General features: G+C 38.3%; 1 protein-coding gene and 1 long non-coding RNA gene across 8 annotated transcripts in view; one reads left to right on the forward strand and one right to left on the reverse strand.

The window, feature by feature from the left end:
- The window catches only part of PLEKHH2 (pleckstrin homology, MyTH4 and FERM domain containing H2), a 55,858-nt gene extending 41,136 nt beyond the window's left edge, over window positions 1-14,722 (forward strand). For all 7 annotated transcript variants that reach the window (XM_054194861.1, XM_054194862.1, XM_054194864.1 and 4 more), the window contains 10 exons: window positions 996-1,093; window positions 1,552-1,729; window positions 3,585-3,740; window positions 5,156-5,253; window positions 5,647-5,788; window positions 7,728-7,873; window positions 9,529-9,658; window positions 10,540-10,626; window positions 12,361-12,498; window positions 13,591-14,722. In XM_054194861.1, coding sequence (XP_054050836.1) covers window positions 996-1,093; window positions 1,552-1,729; window positions 3,585-3,740; window positions 5,156-5,253; window positions 5,647-5,788; window positions 7,728-7,873; window positions 9,529-9,658; window positions 10,540-10,626; window positions 12,361-12,498; window positions 13,591-13,773 — 1,356 coding nt within the window. In that variant the 3' untranslated portion in view covers window positions 13,774-14,722. The remainder of the gene's footprint in view (window positions 1-995; window positions 1,094-1,551; window positions 1,730-3,584; window positions 3,741-5,155; window positions 5,254-5,646; window positions 5,789-7,727; window positions 7,874-9,528; window positions 9,659-10,539; window positions 10,627-12,360; window positions 12,499-13,590) is intronic.
- LOC128906863 (uncharacterized) overlaps window positions 1-19,331 on the reverse strand; it is a 60,434-nt gene extending 41,103 nt beyond the window's left edge. Inside the window, exons 1-3 of the long non-coding RNA XR_008465344.1 lie at window positions 19,195-19,331; window positions 17,914-18,027; window positions 16,848-16,948 (exon numbers count right to left, since the gene is read on the reverse strand). This is a non-coding gene — a long non-coding RNA (uncharacterized LOC128906863). The remainder of the gene's footprint in view (window positions 1-16,847; window positions 16,949-17,913; window positions 18,028-19,194) is intronic.
- Window positions 19,332-19,345: the final 14 nt, after the last annotated feature.

Consider the following 19,345-nt stretch of genomic DNA (forward strand, 5'->3'; position numbering starts at 1 on the left):
TCTACAAAGCTTCTATAACAGATACAGCACGCTCACATCAGTTAGCACACACTGAAGTTACATACGACTGATGGAATTTAAACTAACCATAAGCCTTCTTTGGTACTTTTCGTACCACTGGCAAGGCCTTCCCTCTGATACAGATAAATAAATTGTTGCTATCGTAACCCACTGGCATGATTTTTAAGAGTTAACATGTTTGGTAAAATGTTTGCAGCCTTACACTAATTTTTGAAATCCTGAATTCATGCTGTAGTCTTCGACACTTGCCTCTACTGCAGTGTCTTCCCAAAACAGCCGATGGTATCCTCCATCAAAGTACAGGTATGTGATGAAAGGGAATATCTGTGCCTGTGCTGTCCAGTTTCTATTTGATACCAGGCAAGTCAGATAAATCAAGATAGAGAAACCTCATTTTCTAAATTTCAGTATGATGCATTGATACAATGCTGAGAAGAGTAGTTGCAATGTTGGTAAGTGTGTAGCCAGAGTACGTGAGAGCAGTCTGTATTAAGTGAAGCCTATGGATACATATTGAGAAATGAAAATATAATCAAATATTGAATAATTTTTTTTTCCAAAGCTACTGTCTACTTGGTAGGAGGAGAATGTCTTATGGGTTGCTTCATTATATATGTAACAGGAAAGTTCAATTAAAATTGCATAAGCTTCTCCTCATTTCTTAGCGCTTGGCCTTGCAGCCTTATTTTTTTCCTGTGTATTAAAGTTTTTTATACAAACTGATCTGCTTTCCCATTTCCATCCCTGAAAGAAATTTGCTGTACACAAGTAAATAGAAAGAGAGCATTTTAGCCTTCCAGTGAGACGACATGCTTATTTACTCAGCTTTTTCTCTGTGTTTTGATTTTTTATTCCTATTTACAGCTGGCTGTTACTCGAGTTGGCACAGTAAGTTGCACTGCTGGCCAGCAGCCCCAGCAGGAAGTTTTACTTTGTAAGATGTTTAAAACAGTGAATGTCTTCCTTTTGTCCAGGGCTTGCAGCTCTTGGCTCTCTGCGTCGGACTCTTTCTGCCCCAGCACCCATTCCTTTGGCTTCTTAAACTTCATTTAAAGAAGAACGCAGATTCCAGGTGTGCCTGAATATTGTTACCCAGCTAGTCGACTAGCCTTTCTGAAGTACCTTTTTTCAATCTTTCATTTAATATTTCAGATCTTTTGACATATACTTGAAAATAAATTGGAATAGAATTGTGTGCCAGTGCTACTAAAATGTAGTACATGTTGCTTCTATGCATCGCTTGCGAAAGTTATCCTTTGTTTTGAAAAATACTCTGCAGCAGAGCTCTGACTGTTATGTTGCAAAACCGTGAAAACCAAAACCCTCTGAGCCATGTTCATCTTTGGCACAATTCTGTTGGTCTCAGCAGACGAATTCTCTTTATAATTCCACATGGAAAAATGTATTGGAAATCTCACAGAGTGAAATGCGAGTGCTCCTCCCACCTGGCATCCCCAGAGAGAGATACTCAGAGTTTACTATTCTTTCAGTCAGTCCCCAGGAATTGCCTTATTTCTCTTTTTGTCACAGGACTGAATTTGGGAAATACGCAATATATTGTCAGCGATGTGTAGAGCGTACCCAGCAGAACGGAGACCGAGAAGCCAGACCTTCCAGAATGGAAATCCTTTCCACTCTTCTAAGAAACCCCTACCACCATTCACTGCCCTTTAGTATTCCAGTTCATTTCATGAACGGCATATACCAGGTAATGTCGGGTAGACCACGAAATCTGAGCTCTCCTAACCCCTTCCTATTAACATATACATGAAGTAGTATATCAGAAACGGAATTATTAGTGTTAAGGTAAACATGGCTCAAGTTTCATCCGGTGCCAGCACTAGCAATGGCACGCACAAGGTACTTGTGATCTGATTTGATCAACAAAGAGTAAAGGTTTGGGGAAAAAAATCTTTAAAAGAAAGAAAGAAATTTAAACATTTTAAGAGTGAGAAATACTAAAGTTCTGTTTCTTATTTAACCTGACCACCAGATGAATGAATTAGACTGAAGAAAAGGGAAAGGTATTAAATTCCACTTCCTTTCATCAGACATCATGAAAGTTAAATATCTCAGTGAAGGCCTGGAGGCACAGCTGTAACTCCCATTATCAGTCATGAAGGATAACCGTATTTGTTACAGAACAAACACAGCTTCATTCTTAACTCTTTTGGGACTTCATCAGTCAAAGCCTGTAGGAAACTTTCCATTGGCTTCCACGCGTACTGCTTCACATCCTGGTTTGTATTTCTAACTGCGAGAGCTGGCTGAAAGGAGTTGTTTAACAATTCACAGTATTCTTAGACAGAAAGCAAGTTTTTATATGAAATCAAAACTATATCAAATAAACTTTTCATTTTAGGTCACAGAATAACTCTGCTTTTTTTCCCCTTTAAGTTTCCCCTCTAAGCTTGCTGCTTGCCCAGTAAAACAGAAAAAGCAGCATGTATTTAAATCATCCTAAAAGGTTTCAAAATTGAAGTTTGAAAAAGAAAATTAGTAACTGCTCGTTAGCTATTTACTGCTGAAAAATATATACTTCCAAGGGCTATGAAAATTGTCATTAAATACCTAAATTACTTCAGTGGGATCAGCAAATAACCAATTATAGTGGTATTGAAAACCCTTGTATTCATCTCTGAAGCTATATTCGGCAGATTTTTTTTTCATGCCCGCCATTGAAAAGCCCAAAACAGAATTCAAGATCCATTTTCAAGACATTTCTTTACCAAAAGGGTAAAGCATCTTCCACATGTCAAATACAGGAAAACATACTCAAAACAGATTTCAGTGAACATCAGCAACTAGTATCTGTATAAAAGCCATTTGTCATCTCTTGCTAAAATGCTTTAATACTAGTAACAACAGACAAAAATTCAGATTTGGGGAAATAAAGTTTAGAGGCTCTACATATTACTGACCTATGTAGTACCAACAGGGCAACATTTGTAAAATATTTTGGATCTGCCAATGTAGATCTGCCATCTGATATCCCTCTGAAGTTGCACATGATGAAAAATGATTAATGGATCTCATTTGTTTCACCACCATTTGTTTCACCACCATATTGAAAAGTGTAGAAAATTATAGTTTTCTCCATTTTTCAAGCGGTATTTGGCACAAAAAGCTCAGACACTAGACTGCTTTCTGTTACATAAATTCTGTAGCAGAAATTCAAGTGTAGCAAGTGCAAAGAAACCAGTATAAACAAAGAAAATAAACCCAAAAGTATTACATTTGGAAGCATTTTGAATTTTGATAGTGACTCTGATTTAATAAACAAAATGCAGTACGATACAATCTGCTGGGAATTTAATCATTTTTTGCATGAAGAAAAACACCACTAAACTGACTTTCCATGTGGAAATCTCAAATCTTTTCCAGACCTTTCATGGAAATTTTAAATTTCCAATGACAATAAGTTATTCACAGAGGATGGCATGGGTCTTATATTCGCACTGTTATTCTAGAGGTATTATCTTTTAAAATCTTAGATTTAAGCATGGGAGATGGGGTGGAGTTAGAAGTTTGGTAGCAAAATACATTTTGGCTGTTTTTTTTAGGTTGTTGGGTTTGATGCCTCTACCACAGTGGAGGAATTTCTGAACACCCTAAACCAGGATACAGGGATGAGGAAACCAGCTCAGTCAGGATTTGCACTGTTTTCTGATGATCCCTCTGGCAAGGATATAGAGCACTGTCTTCAAGGAAACATCAAGGTAAACAAAAGCCTTTAATGAGCTATGCATATAAAACAACAAAATATCTTCATTTTACAGACCTCTCTTCAGACAATGTAAAGGAAAACATTTTTGAGACTGAAAGCTGTCTTTAGTTTTTTTTCTTCGTAACGTAAGCGGAAAGATTTTAAAAAAACATCACTTTTTCAATTGCTGAAATTCATTCAGTGAGCTATATTTAAAAGCTTTGTCTAGGAGACTGATATTATTCAGAGAAGTAACAGGTAGGTTAAAAAAGAAAAAGTAAGCGGTTACTAATCACGGTTCTTTAAAAAGCAATTGGGAGTCCAACATGCATTGAGAGATTTCAGTTAAGATTTCTGGTATAGCTCCAAAAGATGACCATTTGAGGGCCAAAAAGTCATTGATACTGGGGTGGAAATCCTGGGGAAGAAAAAAAAGAAAGGGTTCCTTATCTAAATACAGAATAATTAGAATTCAGTTGAGGAAATTTCCAATGACGTTTGGTTTATCATTGTTCTGAATTCTGAATTTTAGTTCTCTCTATTGCTAGAATTAAATTCTTTTCAGTAAAGAGTGGCAAAATGCAGTATAATCTGTGCTTTAGTAGAAGATATTTTTCAAGCCTTTTGGCAACTAATGAATAATGCATTTTTTGTGCTTCCACCAAGTAGTCTTTTGCACCCTTTGGCCAATGTTCATAGCTGCACTTTTGAGTTACAAGGTGCGGTACAACCAGGCCCTAGTGACAAACAAGAAGAGTCATCACAATCAGCTCTCTCCCTCTACCAGAAAAATTACCATATGGAAAGCAAAATGTATAAAATATGTACTTATTTTCTTGGTAAATGTAACTTTAGAAGCATTACTGCTTCCAGGAAGGCTCTTTTATGAAGGAACAGTGACACAAAGCCCAGCAGGGCTCCCAGGACCTCTGTTCTGCCTCCTCCCCATCTTCCCACCTAGACCGCTGCTTGTGAGCTGCTCTTGCTGCACTTCATAACAAACTTCATAAAAACTTTATAGCAGTTACTAGAAAGGACCTGAAAAACTCCAGTGTGCAGCAGAAAGAGAAGGCAGAGATCAAAGGCATTTGATTAATTATATAACAACTCACTCTGTATAATTACACATTCATTGGCTGCTGCTAAATCAAGTACCTGGCCTTTCCATACAAGCATGTTATGGCTCATTTCCAAAGGTAGTGTGTGTGTGTGTTGCAGGATAAACAAACAACAAAAATGTTAATTATTAAATGTTCCAACTAAGAAATGCAAGTAAAGTTATCTTTCAGTAAGTTTAAAAATTCAAGCTATGTATGTTTCTGATATGTAATAGGTAAAAGATATTTTAATAAGTTGACAGTTTCTATTCTAAGGTATTTTCAAAGAAGAATGCATGGCAAAGCCAGCTTTATATTTCTCTCCTTCTAGATCTGTGACATTATTTCAAAATGGGAGCAAGCCTCCAAAGAACAGCACCCTGGGAAATGTGAAGGCACGAGGACTGTCCGCCTTACTTACAAAAATAGGTTTGTTTAGCAAGTATAGCATCTCTGCCTTGTCCCAAGATTTGTTTTTAAGTTTAGCAGAGTTTCTTCATCTGAAAAATACTGGCTGACTCAAAGCTTGCAACAAAAATAGCAAATGGGTGTAACTGGAGAATTTAAAAAAAAACCATACAGTTAATTTTTGCTAGTTTTTAAGAGGTGAGCAGGGCTGCCAAAAAAATCCAAAAAAAGGCAACACTGAACTCAGAAGACTGAAATTAAATATTTGCCCACTGGTTCCAGTCCAAGTGTTGCTCTGCTAATGTGTTTTGACACTGATGTAAACATGTCACATTCGGAGCAGATACTGCTAATCCTCAGAGCTAATGCATTTCCCTATCTCCTTTATTTAATAACTTTCTGTCTTTTCTGCAGGCTTTATTTTTCAGTTCAAGTCCATGGGGAGACAGAGAGAGAGAAGCTGCTGCTAGTATATCAGACAAATGATCAAATAGTCAATGGACTTTTCCCTGTAAACAAAGAACTAGCGATGGAATTGACAGCCCTTTTAGCTCAGGTAATCCTTGTGCATTAGTGACTCACACAGCAGTTTTACAGATGAAAAACCTGAATAAAGAAAGGGGTGCAGGATTGCTTGACAGTCAAGTGACCTCCACCTTTTATAGGTGATAGTGCAGGAAATAGACTGGGCTGGAATCTTTGTGTAAGGCTCACTCTGTACTTCAGTGGCAGTGCTGCTGTTTGTTAGCACCAGTACAGCTAAAACGCACTTTACCTCCTACTTAGTCAGGCCCTCTGATTAAATATCATGTAATCATACACCCTTTCTTCACTTACTAAGCCTTACATGATTTCTGCAAGTTAATGCACCAAAGTAACAGCTGTTTAATCACAGAATCATAGGGCTGGAAGGGACTCTGGAGATCATCTAGTCCAACCCCCCTGCCAGAGCAGGGTCACCTACAGCAGGTTGCACAGGAACGCGTCCAGACTCCATCACCTCTCTGGGCAGCCTGTTCCAGTGCTCTGCCACCCTCAAAGTAAAGTTCCTCCTCGTGTTTAGGTGGAGCTTCCTCTGCTCATGTTTGTGCCCATTACCTCTTGTCCTGTCGCTGGGCACCACTGAAAAGAGCCTGGCCCCATCCTCCTGACACCCACCCTTTAAGTATTTATAAGCGTTGATAAGCTCTCCCCTCATCCGTCTTTTTTCTGGACTGAAGAGACCCAAATCCCTCAGCCTTTCTTCATGAGAGAGGTGTTCCAGTCCCCTAATCATCTTGGTAGCCCTTTGCTGTACCCTCTCCAGCAGTTCCCTGTCCTTCTTGAACTGGGGAGCCCAGAACTGGACACAGTACTCCAGATGCGGCCTCACCAAGGCAGAGTAGAGGGGGAGGATGACCTCCCTCGACCTGGTGGCCACACTCTTCTTGATGCGCCCCAGGATGCCATTGGCCTTCTTGGCCACGAGGGCACATTGCTGGCTCATGGTCATCCTGTTGTCCACCAGGAGTCCCAGGTCTCTTTCCACCAAGCTGCTCTCCAGCAGGTCAGCCCCCAACCTGTACTGGTGCATGGGGTTATTCCTCCCCAGGTGCAGCACCCTACACTTGCCCTTGTTGAATTTCATAAGGTTCCTCTTTGCCCAAATCTCCAACCTGTCCAGGTCTCTCTGTATGGCGGCACAGCCTTCTGGTGTGTCAGCCACTCCCCTCAGCTTTGTGTCATCGGCAAACTTGCTGAGGGTGCACTCTATCCCCTCATCCAGGTCATTGATGAATATATTGAAGAGGACTGGACCCATTACTGACCCCTGGGGAACACCACTCATCACTGACCTCCAACTAGACTCTGTGTCCCTAATCACTACCCTCTGAGCTCTGTCTTTCAACCAGTTATCCATCAACCTTACTGTCCATTCATCAATCCCACTCTTCTTAAGCTTCCCTATGAGGATGCTGTGGGAGACGGTGTCGAACGCCTTGCTTAAGTCAAGGTAGACCACATCTACCACCCTCCCCTCATCTATCCATCCAGTCATGCCATCATAGAAGGCTATCAGGTTAGTCAGACATGATTTCCCAAGATTCTAATGAAAGACCAAGACGCCTTTACTAGACACGGTCTTGGTAAGATCTGTTTTCTTTTTTAAAAATTAAAGGCTCAAGGGAAGGTTATTGAGAAAGTTATTTGATGGTGTTACTCAATAAATCTAAACTGGTTTGTCAGCTGGAGATGTAGCAATCTTAGAGCAGAACTAGTTAAGTATTATATTTTTACAATTTATACTTGATATTTATCTTTTTTCCATGGTAAATATAAAATAAGAAAAATAAAATTACTTGCATGACTTTTGTATCAGTGAAAAATACATATTGATTAACAAACTGTTTTTCATTTTATACTTGGTAAGACAGAGGAAAAGATAGCTCATAGTACCCAGCTAGAAAATTACTCTGGAGTAACAAAAAAATTTTTTTTCATGGTCTTTCCCTTAGGTAGAGATTGGAGATTTTGAACGGCCTTTCTCAACTCCAGCAGGGCAAGTCACTTCCCAGTCCAAGTCCAATCAAACATTAAAACAAGTTTTGGAGAGATTCTACCCTAAGAGATACAGGCATGGTTGTTCAGAGGAACAGTTAAGGTGAGATGTATTTTGCGATTCATATTCTCTAAAAATCTAGAAGTGAAATGAGGACGTTTTAAATTGCCATTAGGCACAATTTACTGATATGCCATATTTGCCTAAACCCGTGTTTGAAACTCATTTTCTTACTAAATTGAAGAACCCATTTCCTCTGTACATTTCTAATCTAAACAGAGGACCATCATTAAGCACGCATTCCAGCAAAAGCTCTACAAGTTACTACATAATATTACAAAACCCAGCGATTTTGAAATTCTTATTTTTCTTATTCAGCAAATCTAAATAAAGTCTGGGCACAGACTAAAGAGCTACTGAAAGTAAAGGACATGAGGATCTGATCTGAGTGTTTGCTATTCAAATGTGCAATCTCTGGCAGCCAGTCAAATTGGCAATACGTTAACTTAGTGGACTTGCTAACTAAGGTAGTGATGTACTTTAAAAGGTAGAATGTATTTTAGAAGGTAAACAACCCCGCTTTGGGACAATAGTAGCACTTAATTTAAAATTAATAACCTGCAAGTTATTTCAACCAACATCTACTAACATGAGGAGCAGAACAGTGTATTAAATTATCCAAAGTCAATGATACCGCAATTTTGAAGTCCAGTAAACATCATAGAAATGTTTTTCTCATCCTTCACTACAGGGTTGAGAAAGTTTAAAGCTATTATCATACGCACAAAGTAACATTATTACGTACTCAGAAGATAACAGGGACATGCAAAAGCATACACACAACAAATAGAAAGTTGTGCAATTAATTTCAAAGAACAAAGTGTAAGAGGTCCTAGATTAGATTAACTCATGGAGGATAAATCAAACATCTGTTAAAACTGTTCAGTTAGTCCCTAAACTACCAATTGCCAGAGCTGGAAGTCTGTGGCAGGGAAAGAATCACTCTATACCTGCCCCGTTGCTTGTATTCTTTTGCGAAGGGTGCAGTTTGACTTCATAAACTTCCAGTAAGAATAAGTGCCAAGTGAAAGCTCTCCCTGTACTACACCTTCCCCCTCCCTTTTCTTGGGCTGCATCTCAATAGTCTTGTGGCTGCTGGGTGCGTCATTCCTGCAGGTCAGCGTGCTAGGAAGGTATTCGGGGATGGGGTTTTTTTGAGGATTAGTTTTCCATAGAATCATTTTATTGAACCAGCTCACCGTGGGGCCACAAAAGAAAAGAGCCAGCGTGCACACATCATGCATCAGAAGCACCCTTTTTGGTAGCAGCGCCCAGATACACTAAAAAAGAGTAGTGTTAAGCCATATCTTCCACATCTACTACTGGCCACAGGTAAAGAACTGTGCTAAGCTGGATGGATTTTTGGAATGACAACTGGCATAGCTGTTGAGTACTGATAAAGATGCATTGATTATCTGTAGAGACACATTAGACCCTGCCCTAGACTTTTTCCCTTTATACTGCAACTGCAACATCAATATTTAATCATAACGTTACAGAAATTAGAAGATACTTCATAATTTTCACGTGCATGAAAATATTAAATGATGTTTTGGATTTATTTAATACTGTATAAGTGATAGTTGTTGTATTAAATTATCATTTTAACAAATGGATTCTTTTTTGCTCATTAAACTCGCTATGGGTAAGCATTTAAATTCCTTTCAATAACTAAATTACATATTTAATTTCAACAGACAGCTTTGTCAGCGATTGTCTACAAGATGGATGGCTCTCCGGGGGCACAGTGCTGCAGACTGCGTGCGCATTTATCTCACTGTAGCCAGGAAATGGTCTTTCTTCGGTGCTAAATTGTTTGCAGCAAAAGTAAGAAACTTTACTGAGCCTGAGTGGTGGAGGTTCTTTAATATTTGCATAAATAGTAATTTGCAAATACCTTTTTGTTGAAAAAGAGTGTGTTATACATGTGCTGATTGAATCTCTTGTCAAATTACTAACTCATTTAAGCTATATACTGGTGAAATGTAATAGCCATAGTACTAAGTATACCATAATAGTAACTTTCCAATACACTTACTGCTTGTTTTGCATTATTAATCTAGGTGGTATCTTTTAATTTTCTTGTATCTTAGTTTGAGATAGCTTTTTTGTTCCAGACTTTTTGTACCTGATAACTAGTAGAATATTGAAAAGGAACCATTAACTGGCTATGGAAGCTGAACCTTGCAGAAACACTCGCGGTTGTTAAGGGTATTTAGAGCACTCCTTTCCATGCTGGCCTCTCTCAATTTCTCTTAAACCACTAGTATCTTAATTCTCTTGATTCAAATAACAGCTATGTTAAACAGAACTCCCGCCTCACCCCTTAGGTTTTATTAAGTAATCCCAGTATATATATATATATAATTGCCTACTAGCACTCTGTTCTTTGCATATGTAGACAATATGTGATAGTGAACAAACTTTAAGACACCTGATTTATTTATTTTTTTATTAATGAGACTATACTTTTTTCTGGACTAAGCACCAGCGGGGGCTTCAAGAGTATTAGGTTGAGTTCACAGTTCTGCCACTGGCCACCTACATAGCTTTGGGCAGTTACTTCAATTCCATCACATCAGCTCCCTCCCAGTGTAAATCTCAGTAAGATCTGTGGATGGAGAGAGCTCTATAATAGCTGAGAGTTAATGGTTATTTTCATACTGCCTCATTTTGAAGTAGTAATTGAAGAACGTTCCTCTTTGTAGCCTCTAGCAGCATCCTCAGTTGAAAAGTCCTTCATATGGTTTGCTGTACATGAAGACGGCATAAGCATCCTAGATTACAGCTCTATGGTAAGTGAAATTTCTTTTCTAATTTTGGACAAAGTAGATTTTAATACTGACTATATGGAGAGATTCACCACCATACTACATAAAAGATGGCATTAGCCTTCCATGCTAAGTTATCTAGTCTTTCTCCTAAAGCAAAAATTCATTCCTTTCAAAACGCTTTAATGCTATCATCATTATAGTAGCACTAATAATAGAAATAAGTAATGAATTCTTTGCACAGAATTTATTTTTGTTTATCAGATACAGTTTTTATATCTTTTAATGAAATGTTAATGTTTTAATCATTCAGATGTCAGGAGATCCATAGTTACAGTTCTTACAATAACATTAATTTTCTTTTCTTGAGGCTTCATTTTCCATTATTATTCATAATACATACACTCTGCAAAGAGCAGTTAGTTTAAAAGATTGTTATTTTCATTGTATTATTTTTGTTTAATAGTAGGTAATATAACCCAGTGTTGTTTAATTATGTCATTTTAGGCTCTGATTTTTCTTTTATTTGTAATAAAAGTTTTCACAGAGAACGACTCATGGTAATCAGTGTAAAAAAGCAGTGCCTGAGAAGATCCCTGCTTTAATTTATATCCTGCAAAGAAACAGAATGGCATGGTGCTATTAGCAAGTGCTAATATTGAATATCAGAAAATTAAAATCTCAACTTTATAATTGTACTGATACAGGCCTTTTCATTACACTTCTTTGCAGTTAAAGAAATAATAAAACAAAGAACACGAGGAGAGCAAACAGCAGCTCTGTTCAGAGACCAGGCAAAATGAGCTCACATCAGACTGCAGAAAGCTCTATAAAGACCATCTACTTAGAGAGCTAGCTACGGCGTTTCTGCAGAGCGCTGCCAGTTTACAATAGCAGCAGGCCTTACTCACCATTCAAGAAATGTTTGGTTTCCAGGGAATGTTCTGATTTTTCTGTAGGGAGGATCAAGGGTATCAGAAATGCTGTTGCAAGGGGTAGTTAGAGAAAACACTATTTCAAAATAAGGGCAAAAACACGTTTAGTATCTAAAGGACGTTAAAGTCAGTTATTGTACAGATATTGTCTTACGATGAATTTTAACTGTGAACATCTGCAGCAAATTAATATGAGTCGTAATGATAAATTAAATGCTAATCATAGACTCAAAGGCCACTAGTGTAGTGTTGAACACTGAACAGTAAGAGCTGAGGCACGGAAAGCAGAGGACCCTTGAAAAGCATTTATGTTTCATCAGAGATGTGAAAAAAAGAGAACAGATTTCTGTTTCATTTGTGTGTATGTAAACTACATCACTGCACAAATGGTGTCCTGGCGTTAAATCCCTTTAGATGTCTCATACTCTGCCATTTAATTCAGTTAGTCGCTGCTTCAATTTCAAATGGAATTACTGAGATTAATTTCTCTTAAAGTCAGTCAATACTTGTGTAAATTGAATAACACACTTGAGCTGAAACCCGCTTATAATATCTTTGATCTAATTAATTTGGAATAGAAACAGAGGTCAAAATTACAAGAGTTACCATCTGCAATGGAAATTCCTCATAGCAAAGGTCTGAATGAAGCTGTCCCAAAATTTACAATTAATTTCAAGATTCATAAGAGGCTAGAGGCTAACAACAGCGTTTTGAAAAATACACATGTAATTTTATTTTAAAAGAAGTATTTGTCCTAATATGTTTTTCCTGCATTGTCCTGCTTATATCTTTGCGTTTTGGTTTTTTGGTTTTCGTTTTTAAGCGATTAACAGTTACATACACATATAAGAGTCTGATGACTTTCGGAGGCTATCAAGATGATTTTATGTTGGTTGTTAATAATGCTCAGACGAAGGACAAATCAACAGAAAAACACCTTTTTGCCATGACAAAACCAAAGGTTGGTATATTCCCTGAAATAGTTTCCGACCATCTGCTACTTTTCTGCTTTTTCTAGTGGGTAATCCTTAACAGATGTGAAAGATGAAACACCTTCTTTTTTCCTAGCATTCTCAGATTATTGACTTTTGCCAGATGGTTTTAGAGCAAAACAATTAGTAATGTAAGAGCTAACAGTGACAATACTGATGTGTTCCCTTTCTTTTCATGTCCCTGTCTATAACATTCCACTTTTTTCATAGAAGGACAAAGGCTAATAAAGACAGGAAGTATATGCAGTACCTAAAAACTAGTCTATTTGCTTGATTGGCACCAGAGATAATGTTTAAGCAGGTACATATGTGTTCTACAGTGGAACTGTAGAACACAGTATCTGAAACATCAGTCCCTTCTTAACAATCCTAGGATATTTTTACTTTTGGTAAAGAAACTGTTGCTTTTTAAATCTAGATTCTCTTCTTTACTGGTAAGGTTGACTGTATCTTTTAAAAAGCAAAGGTTTTGAAGTCTTTTGCTGTTAGTCAGAAAAATTTATGAAACAGAATACAAAATTCCAGATATAAATTTGGGTCAAAACACAACGCTTCATACAAATAAGCATAGTAAAATACATCTGTTCAAGTTCCCTTCAGATTGTGCCCTTACAGGCGAGGTTGTGTGGATTGCAAAGAGAAACTACAGTAAAAAGCTCCCAGAAGTCTTTATTCCTTTTATCTACGCTGTGTCTTTAGTTCTCTGAGCACTAGATATTTTCTAGCAAAATTGAGGGAACACATCATGAAAGTTTTTTCTGAGAGCGACATCTTTCGGACTTCAAAATCTCTCTTGAAGGGGAAGAAACCATCTGTTTGAATCATTTAAGACTGTGGCAGACAAAGTATCCAGCATACTCATGGGAATAACATTACATTACTGGCGAGGAGCGATAGAAAAAAGCTCTATTAGGCATCTCCTCTCTTCCCGTCATTAATTTATTTGATAAAGTACTTTTCCAGTTGGTGGTGATTGTCACTTGCTAAAAAGTTAGCTTTTTTTTCAGCAGTCAAAACACATCACTGTATTTTTCAAAGACTTTTGTCTGTTCCTGTTATAGATTCTTGAGATCACCCTACTGATTGCCAGCTATATTAACAACTTTCATCAGCTGAAAGGAGCTGCTCATCACCTCTCTGCTCCAGCATTACTGACACCTCAGAGTGGACAGAAACTCAAGGAAATGGGGAGTCAGCCACTGCTTGCAAACAACAGACCAACGAAATGTCCCACTTTGTTATGAAAGGATTATGTATCATGATAAGGCATCTTTGTTACAGGGTTTCTACACTGACTGAAAGCTTTTTGATGTAGAAGACAGAGAGCATAAGCGGGTCTGTAAACAAGAGAAAGGCGGACAGGTTTACATTCATTTCAGTGGTTTATAACAGGAGGAGCCCTTTAATTAAAGCCCTGGCCTGAACTGGAATGATGACGAGCCAATTTAAGGATTGTGCTTTACTGTGGGTGGCTTGTGCCTACAGCTCAAAAATAAATGTGTCTGTTGATAATGACGCGGAAAGGTGGCCTTGGGAACAGCCGTATAGATTTTAGTAGTTTTCCAGATATTTTCTCAGGGACCAAACTGTCTTCAACTCTTCATGTCTATTTTTCAAAATTATACTAAAGTTGTATAACGTTCATTTTGAAAAGGAATTTTTGTTTCAAAAAAAAAAAAAGTCAAACAGAATATTTTCCACTTCCAGCGTGCCTTCTTATTTGCAATACAAGCACCATGGGACTAAAAAGAACAAATTGTTGATTTGTATAATTGTTTCTTCTTTAAAAAAAAAAAAGGCACATAATGTAACTATTATAAATTTAAAGAGTATTCTCATGATACACTCTAGCCTTTGTTATACAGCTATTTTACTTGGCAAATCTTCAGCCTTGGTCTGGTAAATTTCTAAATAATCCCTCTCTGCCCCAGCCTTTTGGAAAAATCTAACTTGGACAGGCACTGTATTTAGTATAGTTTTGTTAAAGAAGACCCCATACTTAATTTCTTCTTTAATCCATAGTAATAATATAATACAGATGCAAGACAGACTCACAATTGAAAACACAAGAATAACACAGAAAGACATTGCTTGAACTGTTGTGTCTAAACTTGGAGACATATGCGACATAAAATCCATGTATAATGTGTATAATGTATATACAATGATTCAGAATAATATTTTGTAAAAGTTGTACTTCGTGTTTTTCATTTGTATCTATACATTTCCTATCATAATGCTAATATAATGTTCTTGCACACTGAAGACATAATGCTGCCTCAGTGCTACATACGGTCAAATATATAGAAATTACACCCGTTTTTTCTTCCAATCCTCATATTTTCACTTCTGTGCAATGAAACCATCTCTGCAGGCTCTGAAATGGATCAGCAGCATACTCTAATAGATAATTTAGGTCCAACCATAGAGAAGGTAGTCAAAGATAAATCACTGATTTATATTCATTTCATAATTTCTACTTGGCTCATGCAAATGATTAATGGATCATTAATCCTTTGCTGCTAGCCCTCATCATTTTGGATTTTTTTAATTACTTAAAACTGAAGTAATTTCACAATGATGAATTTTAATATTTGAAGGTTGAAAATCTTCTTCGTTTTATGACATTTGAACATCTCAGATATATACATACTCATACTGAGAGAAAAGGAATTTTCAGCTGTTTGCCCTCTATGAAAGGTAAGGAGTTTCCTCCTGAAGAATTAAAATAGGTTGGAAGGGAGATACAGGTTCTGAGAAGAACATGCTCTTAAAAAGTGGAAAGACAAATTGGCAAGCTGAGTTGATAAATAAGTTTCTTCTCAAAGCTCTCAAAGCCCTGCCACAGCTACTTAAGTCTGCAGGACTCAAGCACTATTTTATGAATGGCACTACGGGCCAATGCTTTGTCTTGAAAATGACAAGCAAATAACAAGCATACTGTATCTAGATGCTTTCACATTTGCAATGCAGGAAGAGCTTTGTGGTAACTTTTACCCTTTGGTGCTGGTTGTGGCACTAGATCCTTCTCTTTCAACGAGGGAGGGCCAGCAGCAGGAGTTTTACCTCCTAGTGGGCGCCATCATCAAGGAAAGCATAGTGCAAGCTACATAAGACCTTGGCACCAACTGCAGCATCTTTTTATGCAGCGCCCCACATGAAGTGATGCTGATACCATGGTGAAATTGAGTTAGGAATTAACATCCCTTTGCAACCAGCAGAACAGTTAACTTTCAGAGATTTAAGGGGGGCAGGGTGTTTGCCAATTCAAACATGCTACTGCATCAGTTATATTCAGGTCATAGTCTAAACCTTCTCAAATATGATGATCAGAAACTTCGGTTTACAAATACAAAAATCTTCACGTCATCATGAAATTATGGTAACTGTCAACCTAAAATACTCCAGCTAGTAATTCTTTCCTAGTTGTCCAGTTGAAAGTGAATGTGGCATATCAGGTTCTATTAGAAGGCAAAAAAAGTGGAGCATTTTGCTAGTGAGCTTGTTCATGTAGTTTATAAATCCTTTGTTAAATTTGGAGACAACATGATGCACAATACGAACAGCTGATGTGCAGATTTTGAGTCTTTTAAACAGTTTTCATTAACACAGCTGTTTTATAAAGCAGTATATAATCTATGAAGTATAGTATGATGTTCCTGCCTGCCTTTGGGTAGATAACTCTAGACATTGCTTTGCTTTTTAGTGTTAAGCTCTTGCTGCTGCAGTGTATCTCTACATCATATTGCCAGAAGCAATCCACGCCTTAGTTTCCCTTTTTTTGGCAGCACTTTCCAGACTTACTACCACTAACTGCTCATTATAGGTCACCATTATCCCATACAGTCACATTATGAGAAATGCTGTGTTAATTTTTATGAAATAAATGCGCTCAGAATCACAGTTACCATGACAACACTACACTAAACAATGAAGTTTCTTCCAGGATTTTGATCAGCGAGAGTAAGGTTTCTGTAGTACGATAGTAACCTCCTCAAGCAGACGCTTCCCTTCAAGTTAACAGAGTGAGCAAGCTGTTACACAGCTTGCACAAGCACGCTTCAACAGCTCAGCTTGCAAACACAGCTATGCAAGTCTCGGGGTGACTATGTTAACATAGCTCCACACAACATGAGCAACACAACCAAAGCTGAAAATTTCACAGTCCAGGTAGATAATTGTTCTGCCTTCTCCATTCAGCCTGAGCCTTATGAGTGATCCACATCTCAGTCTTAATCTTGAGTCACCCACCAAAACAATTCATAGCGTGCTACCTAATCCGCTACTAAAGCCCCGGTAGGAATTAGACCTTTCTCACCTTCTAATCTTCAGCAGCGATGACGTGATGGGAGCTGTCAAACGAGCAGCGACCTCTGGGACTGATGCTGAAGAACTTCCCCTGCTCAAGGCTTGCAGAACCTAGGTTATAAAAATATTGTCAGGATGAGATTAATGTGTTTGTTAGCACATGCAAGGAGACTTCACCTTCTATGATGAATTTCAGAACATCCTTCGTGCTTGCTTTGAACTAGTGGTCGGTTACAATGATCAGTTTGAATGGTCGATGAATCTGAGCTTGACAATGAAAGATCACTGGTAACTCTCCGTATAAACAATTGGATTGACTTGAAAATAATATCTGGAATGCAATGTAAATTAGTATGTTACTTGAACTTCACTTTACCTTGTCAATTTTTGTGCAGCATTATCAGTAAGCAAACTGCTCATTTCTAAAACAAGCAAGACCTATTCACTCCTGAAATACAGCAAGAAAATGACAAAGCTTTTGAGTTTTTAATACAATCCCCAAAATTAGTGTTTTTTCTGTTATTTTAGATTTTAATTTGGTTTATAGTTAAATTTAAAATAGAGTCATATATTTCCCTGTAAAAGCATGCTGGTAGATATTTGGTGTTGGAGTTCCTTGTTTTTGTAACAGTTTTTATAGGTTAGGTCCTGAAGGAAAAAAAATCATCCGTGCATAAAGGAATGCACCACTTAAAGCTTTAGGTAGAGCTTTAATAGTCCATACAGCTTAGTCCAATCCATTAGTTTGAGTTAATTTTAACTAAGATGATTAGTAACTCAGTAATAATGAATTAGGAAAAAAAAAAGGTATTTTTTTACATTTTCTTAGGGCAAAGGAAATGAAACTGAATGAGGTGAAACTTAAAATACTGAAAACTCCATTTTCACTTCCAGATTGGATTTCTGTACAACTTATTAATTGTACGCCCAGCTCAGATTTGGACTGCAGCAACTTCCAGATTCGCCACCTCTCTGACAGTGAGTAAATCACTGTAAAAATACTTTGCTTTTTAGCGTTACACTCTTGCTGTTGCAGTAATATATGCCTAGATCATACTGCCAGGAGCAATTCCTACCTTAGCTTTGCTTTCTTTGGCACAGCAATAGCAGCTTTGTCCACAGTTTTCACCACCTCTAACTGATGATTAAAGACCAGCACTGGCTTCATATACCAAGATAGCAGAAACATTCTGTTAAAATAAAATTGATGAAAGAAACACACTCAGAAGGGCATCAGCATGACCTGCCACTGTACAACACTAAACAATGAGGTTTCTTTCTGGATTTTAATTAGCGAGACCATGGTTCCCATAGCAGGGTAGCAAATGCTATAGAAGCTCCGTGTAAAAACATGGAATTAAACAAAGATAGGGTGGAAATAACTATATGAAGGCTTCTGTAACTGAAACTGAGTGATTATGCAAGTTAAACAGAAAAAAATGCTCATTTAAAGAACAAGTATTACTTAGGGTCTGTAGAAGGCTACATAAGCCTTCTTTGGGTAAGGAAGAAGGAACAGTTAAAATTAATTCTGAGTTAATCATTATGAATGAGGCCACTTTCCTGGTTTTGATTAAACAGGTAAGAGAGGATTTTACTTCATTTTTTCTGCCTCCAGTCTCTCAAGACGCAAAGCACCTACTCAGCTACAGTAGCTGTAATTGCAGTCCTGGATTTTGGGTCACTTCCCTGACGTTGGACACTTTTGACTTCTCACATCGGGTTCACCTACATCCTATATCCCTTTCATATGCTGGGTCATCCCGCAGTTTTACTGTGCCCTATAAATCCTACTTTCTAATATAACCCTAATGTGACCTTTGGATTTGATCTTTGATAGATCTTATTTGAAATAATCTAGCCCGCGTGTCCTGTTTGTTGAAGCATCTTACTTTTAGTTACGTTTGTAATAGTTGCCCAATGTAATAGCATGCCCAACTACAGAATAATTACATTGATTTTCTTATACAATGTACTTATTAGGGGGTGGGAACGATCTCAGGTCTCGTTTTACTCCCTCCACTGTTAACAAAGTTATCTGGGGACCACCAGTTTATCAGGAGGCGATGCTTTAGGCTGAGGTAAAATAGAAGGCTCCCGCCATTTATGACTTGTTTATTCGTCCCTGGCTTACTCCACAGCTTAAGTATTTTGTCGCTTAACAAGGGCTAGGGCCGAGGTCCCCCCCCCAAAGGGACCCAGCCACTCTGCCACCCCTCACACCAGCTCCGCTCTCTCTGGTAGCAAGGTGGGGCGCCATTTTCACCACCCGAAAAACAGAAGCTCCTGCGGGTCCCACAAACAACTCCGGCGCACCCGGAGGACCCTCGGCGGAACCGCGGCGGCCCTTCACTCACCTCAGGGGCGCGGCGGCCGCGGCCCCCGAGGCGGCAGAGCTCGCCGCAGCGCGAACAACCGCCAGAGAAACTCCCGCCCTCCGTCGCACTGCTACCACGCAGGAAGAAGGGCTGAGGCGAACACAAGGTCGCCACCCCACGGCCAGCGCCG

This window comes from Rissa tridactyla, chromosome 3, assembly GCF_028500815.1.
Source record: "Rissa tridactyla isolate bRisTri1 chromosome 3, bRisTri1.patW.cur.20221130, whole genome shotgun sequence".
Lineage (NCBI taxonomy): Eukaryota > Metazoa > Chordata > Aves > Charadriiformes > Laridae > Rissa > Rissa tridactyla.